Below are 11525 nucleotides of genomic sequence, written 5' to 3'. Positions count from 1 at the left end.
CTGGGAGCTCAGAAGACCAGGAGTCCAAAGATCTGGGAGCCCAGAGGCCAGAAGCAACATAATAACTCAGGACTCTTGAGACCCAGGGTCTCAGAAATCCAGGATCCAGGGCCCTGAGAACCCAAGGGCCCAGGAGTTTAAGGAATGCAGTTGGTCTCAACCACTCGGGGGAGCCTGGCATTGTAGAACCTTTCCCCCACCGCACTAGCTGTCTGAGACAGGAAAAGATGATACCAGGTCATGGACCCTGAGGGATCTCTGCCTCCTCTAGGGTCTGGCCTGGTGGCATTTCCCACAAAACAGCCAGATACATTTCTAAGCAGCCAGGTCGGAGCCAATTCAGGTGGGTGGGTGGGAGTTTGGGGCACTTTTGCTAGCCCTAAAGGCCCCATAGGATGGGAGTTGGGGAGGGCCCGCCAATACAATCCAACAAGAAATTATGAAGCATCTCTATGTGGGGATATAAGCTGAAAAATGGTCCCTGTCCCCAGTGGTCCCTCAAAGCTTCCTGTCCTCCTTGGTCCTCCAGCATTCCCCCTTTCTCTTTCCAGCCTTTCTCATGATGACTCTCAGTCTATCCAGCCTTAGCTTTGGGTCCAAGCTACTTAACTTTGCATTTGAGCGCTTCCTGGCTCCAACTTAACCTATGTAAGCCTCATGCTTTTCCTTTCTTCAAATGCCACCTCATCTTTCCCCCTCCCACCCCCAACACTCTCACCCACCCATGCAGCTCTGTCTCCTACAATTAACCTTCCTGCTTTAAAAATCTCGCTCAAGAACAGCCTGAAAGGGAAGGTTGTTTAAATCTGCACGTGGACCTAGAAAGAAAAGCGAGCTGGGTCGTGTTCTTTGGAGGGCTTGGAAATGCAGAGAAGGTCGATGGGGATGGGGAGAAGGAGTGGGGGGTGGTACTGCCACCTGGAGGTGGGGGGGGGGCAGGTGCATTCTCATCATAGGTGTGGTGGCAGCTCCCTGTAGGGATGGAGGTCCAAAGTGGCAAGGCTGGCGATCTGTAGGACCGAACATCCAAGATGGCAGCCCCAGAAGGAGGCACCGCCATGGCTTAAGGCTGCGTCACTGGCTTTCAAAGGCAAGGCTGAGAGAGAGGCTAAGACCACAGGTACCTTTGGCCTTTATTGTCTCCATTGTTATGATGCAGACGAAAAAATACACAGGAGGATATGCTGGAGGGGTGGGGTCAGCGGAGCCCAGTTCAAGGCAGCGCCAAGGCTGACCACTGGGCGTGGGCAGGAGTGGACGCCAACCATAATGCCCAATCCCGGCTGGCGGGAATTCCAGCTGGGAGCTGAGGATGGGGCATGGTGGGATGGAGGAGGCCGCGGAGGGCAGGGAAGGAGGATGACAGAGGGGTGGGGAAGGCCTGGTTTTCTTCAAGACTCAGCTTAAGTAGCCCCTTGTGCAGGGGCAGCGAGTCCATTGACCTCCTGTCCTAGGCTGCCATGTCTCTGCTTTGTGTACATCCTGTATCTACCTAAAAATGTGCACGTATCCTCCCTTAGCATGTAAGCTCCTTGAGGGCAGTCCATTAATAAACATTTATGAAGCTCCTGTTATGCACTAGGTATTATGCTAAGTGTGAGAAAACAAAACACAAACCACACAGGAACTCACAATCTAATGGAGAGACTTTTGTATGTGATCCCCAGAGCCCAGCACACAGCAGGTGCTTAATAATTGTTGATTGATAAAAGAGGCCAGCTCAAGATATCTCCAATTCACTTTGGAATCCCAGGGATGGTTCCACAGCTTGAGGACCAGGCAGATGGAGCTGGGGGTGGGGGTGGCCGTGGGGGCCATCCAATTCTGAGCTCTCTTGACACTTTCCGCTACCTCCTTCCCACCTGGCAAAGCATGCCCTCTACTCTTCTAGCCATAAGGGAGTCCTCTAGGTCCTCAGATGCAGCCTCAGAACTGTGAAGTTTGGATTCAGTCAAAGGACCACACTTGAGGACCTATAGGGCCACATGTGGCCTCCAGGCCACAAGTTCCCCACCACTGGACTAGGACTTTGGAGAAAAAGAGCATAATCTATGACTGACCACTCCAAATGGAGTTGGGGTGATACAGAAAACTCCCAGACACCAGGTAATAACAGAAAAATCCATATAACTCAGACAGAGTGCAGCTAGCCAGGCCCCAGTGATCATATAACCCACCTGTGTGGAATAAATAACGGTGTACATCACTCCTGACTGGCACAGAGTGGTCCACTAGGGAATCAGCCTGTCCTTGGCCCCCCTGACCAATATGGGGGTTGGGGGAAGGGATAGTAGGAGATTAATTTTGCCACCAATAGCCCCCAAAGTGTATATAACAGTCAGATCATTGAGTGTTGCCTACATTGGGTTGCTGAGGGATTTCTGGGGCTGCAATGAGGGAAGGAGGCTACCCTCTAGGGTCTGCCTGACAGTAGCTGGGCCATTCCACTCCTCTCTGGGTTACAAGGACCAGCATCTGTGATGGGGGAGAGAAGTTTCCATGGCCCAATTACCCAAAGTCACCCCTGAACCCTCCCTCCCGGGAGAACCCTGCAATAGACTGAGGGTCTCCACTCAGCCCTCCCCCTCTCCTCTCATCCTCTCCCATCCACCAGCGGGTGTCCCCAGGGGACCCCTTCCCAGTGAATAGTTCCTGAAACACAAATTAACAGAGATTTCCTAACCAGGAAAATTAAAATTCTGAGTTTCTTCCCCATGTCACTTTCTTCTCTCCCCTCCTATGACACTCAGCATCCATTTAGCTCCCTCCTTCTTTCTTATCCCCTAATTTCCTTCCTAAGTCAACTCCCTAGGAGTCTTGTCAGTGACGTGTTTCCCAAAGGGTTCCTATGGAGCTCAGTTCTGTTGTCAGGGCAGCTGAATCTTCTTCCGTCTCCAACCACAGAATGCCACCCCTTCAGGGTAAGTGTGGCCAAAGCTATGAAAACAAGCGCTCGTGTAATTCCAGTTTGGGGGTCAGGGTACAGTGGGCCAGAGAGAGAATGGGCTGGAGAATACCAGGTCCTGCTCCAGAGACCCGCGCCAAGGCCAGAGGGAAAAGAGGGCTTAGAGTACAGAGCTGGCATGATACGACCTGGGCACGGGCTGCTGGCAGGGGTGGAGGAAGTAGTTTTAAAAAGGCGGGGAGTGGCTCAGGAGGCCAACCCTAGCTTGGGTCCCAGCACTGAATTTTCAGCTTGTAGAGAGTGGAGGGGCATAGAGAGCGCCCTCTGTCCCAGCTCACAAAGCACCAGCCGGGGCATGTCCTGTGTGCCTTGGTCCATTGGTGGGAAGGGTGAGCGAGCTGGGTCCAGGGGCAAAGGACCCCAGAGGAGACGCTGAGATCCCAGGGCAGGGGAGGCTTTGACCTTGGGCACAGAGGAAGGATCCAGCCCTGAGCCTCTGGGCCTGAGAGAAAGGTGGGATGTCGACAGTCCAGCACAAATGGGCTTCTCACCCCCAAACTCACCCCGTCCTGGTGGCCAAGATCCAATCAAACCCCAAAGAAAGCGGGACCTGCCGCAGGGGTGGGCCAGACCAGATGGAAGTTCTGGATGAGTGGGAGGAGGTCATGATGGGAACAGTGGCAGTGGGGGCAGAGTTGGGGAAGGGGAAGTCTTCTGAGGATGGGGCTGACGCCAGAGTCTTCATTTACAATATTCCTTCCGGAACTCTAGACATCAAAGGAGGGAAGAAAAAAGGGAGGATTAGTTCCAGCCAGAGTCTGGGGACCAGAGACAAGGGCTGGCCTCCATTTTCACCAGCAACAAAGCAATTATGTGTGTGTGCATGCATGCATACATATGTATATTATGATTTTATATATTTCATAATATTATATACATGCATATATCCAATCACGCAGTGCTTTAAAATTTTTAAAGCATAAATCAGCTCACTCGAGCATCACATGGCCCTTGGAGGTAGGTGCAATTTTTGGCACCGTTTCTCTGGAGGGAAAACTGAGGCTCATGGAGATGTAGAGAGATCAAGGGACTTGCTCAAGGTCACACACACACCCCCCCCATAAGTGGCCGAGGTGGGATCCCAACCCCCCACTGGACTCCAGGTCCAGAGCTCAAAGCAGAGAGCTCACCTCCTCTGGCCACAGAGCATCAGCTGGGGTGTATCTACCCCACTGTAGGGAGCCCCAGAGCAGAGCTGGGGCAGAGGACCCCAGGGAAGGTGCTGCCCTGCCTTGTGATATGATGGAAAGAATGCTGGCTGTTGGGCCTCAGGCCTGGGTTCAGATCCTGACTCGGGTCAATAATAAAAGTGGGTGTTTCTAGAGCACTTTAGGCTTTACAAATAATATTTCACTTGATCTTTCACAGTCCTGGGAGGTGGCTGATACCATTAGCCCCATTTTATAGAGGAGGAAACTGAAGCAAATCAAGGTTAAGTGACTCACCCAGGGTCATACAGCTGTCTGAGGCAGGATTTGAACTCATTTCTTCCTGATGGCAGAACCGGTGCTCTAACCACTGCATACCTCAGTTTGCTACTTTCTGCCTCTTTGACTATGACTGAGTCACTCCTTTCTGATACTCAGCTTTCTCCTCTGTAAAATGAGGAGCTTGGATCTCACTCTACCCCTTCCTCGGGCTCTGAGGTCCAGGCCACGTTCTACCCAGGTCAGAGCCTTCCCTGCCTGCCTGGGAGGTCTCAGGGCAGTATCTTCTCATTCCTTTGCTCCTATACTCTGATTCCCCTTCCCACCAATGGACCAACACACCTGACGCATGCCCTGACCGATGTTGGTTTCCCTCCTCCGCACAGACACACCAAAGTCTCTCACCTCTGTCTAAGTCAATATTTTTGGCTATGGCTCCCAAGGCCAGATCCACTTGCTCCTTCAGGATGTTGTTTTTATAATCTAGGAGGGAAGAGGAAGAGGGCTGTAAGAGATAGCAGCACACATCCCCCCACCCTAAGGGATGATGGGGGACAGCCGCATCCAGGCACAGTGGCTGTGCCTATCCCGCCTAAGCTCCAGGACAAAGCTTAGATACCATCAGCATCTCCACAGAATCAAGAGAGGCTTTGTCCTTCTCCCTCTAGGGTAACATGTTCCCTCTTCCTTACCCAGCCTGATGTCCTCGTTCCTAAGCTGAGACAAGTCAGCTGAATCTACTGAAAATTCCTTCAAATTGACATCTTTCCTGGAAAGGGGAGAGGTAAAAATCAGTCAGAAATTGGGGCAGCAGGGATGGGGCTGGGATGCAGAGAGGAAGGAAAATTGTGGGAGGATCTCCAGAGGGGCCATGGAGGCAGAGGGCTGGGCCACACTCACCCGCCAGACTTCTTCACATCATATGCATAGCCTGGGGAAACAAGACACAGGGGGAGGGTTAGATCATTCCCTGGCCCCAGTCCTGCCATCTGCAGCCCCAATCTCACAGACCCTGGGCCCCAGCAGGGAGAATTAGGGTTCTATGTCCTGCCCTAGGAAGCAAGCTCTTGCATGTCCTCCTCTGGCCAGGAAGGTCTTCCTTCTGTCTAACCCATGTTCCTCTGCTCCGGCTTGGGCCCATGGCCTCCCCTTTCCTGATCTGACCCAGGGGAAGGCTCTGAAGTATCCGGGAGTAGAGTAGGGGGAGATGAGGCAGGCAGGGGAGACTTGGGAGACACCAGGGGCTCACCTCTCTGCCTCCGCCAATGGCGGGTGGCGAGGACCGCAGTGACAAGGAGGAGGATGAAGAGGAGAGGAGTGGCTAGCACATAGCCCAGCTGCTGGAAAAAGTGGGCCCGGCTTTCAGGGATGATGACATTGATGACATTGTGGCCCTGGACCACTGGGGGATCTGCAAGAGAAGGAGTCAGGGATCCCAGGCCAGGACATGGGACTCCGAGCACACAACCTAGAGCCCAGAACTCTGAGCAGGTCGATAAGGTCTACAAGTCAGAGCTCAGACCTCAAAAGATAGAACTTGGAGGCCAGAACTCACAATTCACAACATAGAACCTGGACCCTGGAACTTGGAACCCAGAACTTGGAGCCTAGAACTCAGCCTAAATTTGAACCCAGAATTCCAGAACTTAGGGATTCCAGAACTTAGAATCATATTATAGTATTACTGCTTTAGAGGCAATAGGGGCTTTACAGGCTGTCCAGTTACAACCTTCCTTGTTTTGCAGAGGAGGAAACTGAGGCCTTCTCTCTCTGTGGCTCCACCCCCAGCTGCCTCAGAAGGTGTAGAGGACAAAACATAGCCCTCCCTCTGCCCCAGATCTCCACCATCCCCAGGCTGGCTTGTCCCCAGTCTTGGCCCTTGAAGGGACAATGCCTGTCACTATACTCTTTCTCATAAAAGCTGCCATTTGCCACAGCCCCACCCCTCAGAGTAGGCACTGGGATTTGGGGGGGAGGGAAGTCTCCCCTCCCTTCCCTACTCCCCCATTTTACTCTGATTTAAGAATGGCCTTTATGTGTGAAGCAAATATGGAGTGAATGCCAAATGTCATTGGCTGGGGATGTGGGAAGGAAGGCAGAGAGGGAGAGAAAGAGGGAGGGAGGAGAGAAGGAGAGGAAGAAGGGGGAGAAAGGGAGGGGCTGGTTTTGTTTTTTCTGGGACACGCACCTGGAGCCAGCCAGGCCAGGTTCTTGCCAATGGAAAAACTGGGCTGTTCCCCAGACCTGTGGGGCCACTCCCCAGCACCAGCCCGCCAGGAGCCAGCCTTCCTCTGCCAGCAAAACTTAGAATCCCAGGATTCAGAGCTGGGAGGAAGCAAAGAGACTGCCCAGTCCAACCCCCTAGCTTTATGGAGGAGGAAAGAGCCTAGGAGAAGGGCAGTGATGTGCCCACCGCCCCCACAGTAACAAGGGGCTGAGCTGCTTCCAGATTCAGGGCTCTCTCTACTGCCCTGCTGCCCCCTTTAGGCCCTACCTGCCTCTGGTGGATGCCCTCCCGGGCTGCTGGAGGCCAGCTGTACCAGAATACAGCACATATATAATGCTGGAACATTTGGAAAGCACTTTGTGGACACTGTCCCATTTAAAACTCACACTGCTATTATTATCCCCATTTTACAGATGAAGAAACTGCATCTCAGAGACAGAGTGCCTTGCTTAGTCTTGGAGGTGAGATTTGAATCAAGTCAAAGAATCACAGGCCCTCTCATTCATATGAAGGCTGAGTGTCCAGAGTTTCTCCCCCACTAACCATCGTCCCCCTCAAGGTCTGACCCTTGTGAGACCTTGTGAGACGACATACCAGCAGGGGAAGGGTTTCGGCTCTGGCTGCTACGGTTGCTTGGGGTGTCCTCAGGCACCAGGGGAGGGCGGCGGGGTTCAGGGGAGGGCTCTGAGACAGCTAGGTGGAAGATGCGCCTCTCGTGGAGTCCACAGTAGTGATGGTGCAGGTGACAGGAATAGGTGCCTTCGTCTGCCAACTCCAAGGGGTCAATGCTCAGGGAGAAGTCCCCTCGGGCAAAGGCGTCTGTGCTGACCTCCATTCGCCCATGCAGAAAGGGGGGACCATAGGCACGCCGTTCACCAGAGGCATACAGGTCCAGAAGGCGGTCAGCACGGTCGTGAGGGACACCCGGAGGCTGGCGGTCCCAATGCACCACCTGCTGCTCCTCTTCCAGGTGCCGTTCAGTCCATACCTGGGCTCTGTTCACACAGGTCAGCAGGGCTGGGGAGCCTCTCTCTACCACCAGTACCTCCTTCTCACCATCCCAGTGGGCACCAGCTGCGAAGGCTGGGAGAGGATGCAGAAGAGGGTAAATAAGGTCAGTGTCAGGGGTCATGTGGTAAGATGGGGTTATTTGGACCATGGAGACCGTGGGGGTCATTGATATCATGTGGGTCATGGGGGTCATTGAAGTCATTGGGATCATGGAGGCCATGGGGGTCATTGGAATCATGGACGCCATGGGGGTCATTGGCGTCATGGAGGCCATGGGGGTCGTTGGTGTCATGGAGGCCATGGGGGTCGTAGGCATCTTGGAGGCCATGGGGGTTGTAGGGACCACAGGGGTCACTCTGGCAAGCTAGGTTAATGAGGTCACACACACTTTCTGGCTATGATCAAGAGGCCAGGGCCTGAGGACAGCAGTGGGACAGTGTTAGGAGAGGAACAACAAGCCAGTTGCTGGGGGGCCAGGGGGACTCACGGTCATCGGTGACCTGCAGGCGAATGGCGAGGGTCTCATAGAGGTGGCAGTAATGATGGTGTAGGTTACAAGTGTACAAGCCTTCATCTTGTTCCTCCACAGCTGCCAAGTCCAGAGACAAGAGACAAAGGACAAGGGACCAAGAGAAAGAGAAGTAGTGGCAGAGACAGGGATGGAGGCAGAAATAAGGATGGGGACAGGCCAGGGCCAGAGACTCTACCTTCCACATTTCCACCCTCGAGCCCCACAGAACCCTGGCCCCTTCCCCAGGCCCCACCCCCAACAGCCCATTCCCTAGTGCTACCCTTTCTCCATCTCTTTCTTACAGTGGATGATGAGAGAGAAATTGCCATCCTGGAAAGCTGTGGGAGCCAGGAGGAGGCGACCCCGGTCCCTGGCCGCATAGACGCGCTGTTCCCCAGCAGAATACATGTCCAGGAGTCGGCGTGCAGGGACACCGGGGCCACCACTCAGGTCCCAGTGGACCACTCGCTGCCGGTCATGCAGCCGGTCCCGAGTCCACACCATGCGTGGGCTTTGACAGCGAAGCAGAGCTCGGGCCCCCGCAGGCTGGTTCAGGGTGGCTTCTGACACCACCGTGCTGGCCCCTGACCCTGGGGACACAGCTGTGGGGGAGGGGGGAGAGTCAAGAAGACTGAGGAGGGTCAGCGGGGGATGCTCTGGGAGACCAAGGGATCGTGAGAGGGTGCAATGCGCTTAGAGGGCATCAGGAGAGGGGCCAAGGGGCCCTGGGGGCAGGAGGCTGGCAGGAAGTTTGAGTCCCCCATACAGATTGCCAGGGTACATCTGAGCAGCACTATGGCAGCTGAGGAAACTCAGGGGATGTGGGGGGGGGGGGCAGAAACCTGTGTGCCTGTAGGGGAGTGGCTCACTCACCTGAGAACAAGTGCACGCTGCAGCCTAGAAGGAAGGAAGGGGAGCATCATGGCATGAGGGGAGGGCAGTGGCAAGGCTGAACAGCCCCCTCCCCTCAGCAGGGCACCTCTGGGGTCACAGGGTCCCACATTCTCTTCCATAAGTAGCCTCAGGCCCAGGCCAGAGGAGAAGAAAAATGTGCCAAATCAGCAGGATATAATGAAGCTATTGGCCAGACTTCCTTTCCCATCCTAGAGGCAAACCATTCCAGGCTCCCTTTTCCCCAATTTTGACTCAGGATGGAATCCAGCCTCCAACCAAACTACTTCTTTCCCCTCCAAATCTACCCTCTCCCCCAAACTTGTCCCATTAACCAAACCTATCTCATCAACCCCTTTCCTTCCCCAAAATCTACCCCATCCCTTAAACCTACTCCACCCCTTAAACATGCATCCTTTTTCCAAAACCCTCCCCTTTCCCAAAACCTGCCTCAACCCCTAAACCTTCTTTCCCCGCCAAAATCCACCACTCCTTCCAACCCCCTTCCCCCAGACCTGCTCCCCACTCCTAAACCTGCCTTCCCTACATCTATCTCTCCCCTAAAGCCATCCCTTCCCTCCAAGTTACCCCTCCTCCAAACTGGTCCTCTTTGCCAGATCTGTCCCACCCCCAAATCTTCCTCTTTTCTATCCTCCAAATCCATCTTTCTCCCAAATCTACCCCTCATCCTCCAAATATGTCCCTCCCCCAAATTTAATACTTTCCCAAGACATCTCTTCCCCTCAGACCTTGCCCAGCCCCCCAAACTCATCCTTCCCCCAAACTTTCCCCTTTGCCCTCAAAACATGCCCAGATTCTCCCAAACTCCCTATTATGTCCCCCCACTCCAGTCCTGGTCCTTGAGAAGGATGGATCTGACAGACACATACATCTAACAAGAATTGGGCAGTGGGAGCGTTAGGGTCTCCTCTTGGTGTTTGGGGCAGCTCAGAGGGGCCATTCCTGGCACCCCTCACCTCCTATATCTACAGCCCTGGGAGGTGGGGGGTGGGGGAAGTAAAGAAGACTGCACCGTCTCTCACCCCACCCACCCCCATCCACAGCCCCTCCAGTGGCAGAGAAATCCTTGCTAAGAACATGTTTGTATTCTGACATGCATGCTTCACATTTCACTAAGTTCCAGACTCCTATGGACTTCATCCCCAGCCAGTTCTGGGAGGGGAACAGATAAGGTCATTGCCTGTCTCTGGGGGCTGGGGGGAGGAGAGAAGGGGAGGGAGCCTCCTCCCCAGCCTTCTCCCTGATCCCCAGCCCTCAGAAAATCTGGACCCCTCTTCCCCCAAAGACACCCCATCAGGGTCACCTGAGGACACACCGCGCTCAGCACCGCCCCCCTTTGCCCCCCTCCCCCAGCATCCCAGTCCTGGCTTGAATGACCAGCACTTACTCTGAAGAAGCAGGAGATGCCAGAGGAGTGCTGTTCTGGGTAACTGTTCCATGTCGGCTTCGTCCCTGCCTGGTGTGCCCCGGCTGCCTCTCTGCCTAGCCCTGGTGCCCTAGCTCTGACTCTGCCGATCTCTTGGTCTCTCTCCGTTTCTCCTTCTCTCTGTGTCTCTCCGTCTCTTTGTCTCTCTCTCTCTCTCCCCTTGAAAAACAAGTTAAGACAGAGTTGTTCTCTGCCCCCACCCCTGGCCTGGCTATGACATCATTGAGCCCGCCTGGAGCTGGGCCCTGGGTCGGACAGACAGACCTGGCCCTGGCCTGCTCCTCCTCGAACTCCTGGCTCCCCTTCTCCCTGGGGCTGCTGGGCTCCTCAGTCTCCCCCTCCCAATTCACTGGAGGGAGGAGGTGGGAGAGGGCGGGGGCTTGGAGATTTCCCCCCAGCTCCTCCCCCTCCCCTCAACTCAGCTCCTCCTTCTCCTCCTCCAGCTGCTGGAAGACAGGGAACCCAGGCAAGGTCCAGTAGGATCCTTACCCCACACTCAGCCCAGCCTGGAGAGAAAAACCTCCCCCTCTTCTCCCTCCCAATCCCCCCTGGGAGAGAACCCAGAGGTCCTACTGAAGGGGACCCAACTGTTCTTGAAACTGCCACTTCCTCCATGAGAGGGGACCTGCTTCTGATTTTTTTTAAGCAATTGGGGTTAAGTAACTTGCTCAAGGTTACATGCCAGGTGTTTCTGGGTGGGTGCTAAGTGTCTGAGCCTGGGATTCGATCCCCAGGTCATCCAGACACTGGAGCCGGTGCTCTTACTCGCTGAGCCACCTGGCCACCCCCTGCTTCTGATTTTTAAGCACCAGTCCCTCCATCCAAGCGGACCCCAACTCTGATCTTTAAGCACTGGTCCCTACATCAGAGGAGACCACCTGAATACTAGACCACAGGCTCTCCATGACTTCCACATGGTAGGGCCCCCCAGCTCTGATCTCTGGGTGCCAATCAGCCTTTCCACCCAAAAGGATGCCAACTCTGATCACTGAGTAACAATCCCTTCTTCACTCACTCAGATTCAAGTAATTTTCTGAGTCTTTAGA

At 54.4% G+C, this 11525-nt stretch overlaps 1 protein-coding gene across 2 annotated transcripts; it reads right to left on the bottom strand.

Annotated features, from left to right (window-relative positions):
* Window positions 1-3472: 3472 nt before the first annotated feature.
* MXRA8 (matrix remodeling associated 8) lies at window positions 3473-10903 on the bottom strand. 2 transcript variants are annotated; one of them, XM_069079462.1, is made up of 11 exons: window positions 10744-10903; window positions 10441-10638; window positions 9015-9038; window positions 8444-8743; window positions 8118-8219; window positions 7214-7702; window positions 5642-5803; window positions 5293-5323; window positions 5085-5161; window positions 4798-4875; window positions 3473-3672 (listed from the first exon to the last, which is right to left on the bottom strand). In XM_069079462.1, the coding sequence occupies exons 2-11, from the start codon at window positions 10490-10492 to the stop codon at window positions 3647-3649; spliced, it is 1341 nt and encodes a 446-aa protein (XP_068935563.1). In that variant the 5' UTR covers window positions 10493-10638; window positions 10744-10903; the 3' UTR covers window positions 3473-3646. The 2 variants fall into 2 exon arrangements, with proteins under 2 accessions (XP_068935563.1, XP_068935561.1); XM_069079460.1 differs by having other exon boundaries at window positions 10441-10903.
* Between the last annotated feature and the right edge of the window lie 622 nt (window positions 10904-11525).

Source organism: Petaurus breviceps, unplaced genomic scaffold, assembly GCF_028583685.1.
Source record: "Petaurus breviceps papuanus isolate PSGF00001 unplaced genomic scaffold, PetGlider_PUasm1.0 91041, whole genome shotgun sequence".
NCBI lineage: Eukaryota > Metazoa > Chordata > Mammalia > Diprotodontia > Petauridae > Petaurus > Petaurus breviceps.
The sequence above is the reverse complement of the archived record's forward strand: the minus strand, read 5'-3'. Positions and strand labels throughout refer to the sequence as shown.

Excerpts from the sequence above, each read along its gene's own strand:
- MXRA8 (XM_069079460.1), bottom strand. The coding sequence starts at position 10,492 with ATGGAACAGTTACCCAGAACAGCACTCCTCTGGCATCTCCTGCTTCTT. Across the intron at positions 7,703-8,117 it reads CCTGCAGGTCACCGATGACC|CCTTCGCAGCTGGTGCCCAC; the intron begins GTGAGTCCCCCT and ends ATCCTCTCCCAG. Across the intron at positions 4,876-5,084 it reads GAACGAGGACATCAGGCTGG|ATTATAAAAACAACATCCTG; the intron begins GTAAGGAAGAGG and ends CTTCCCTCCTAG.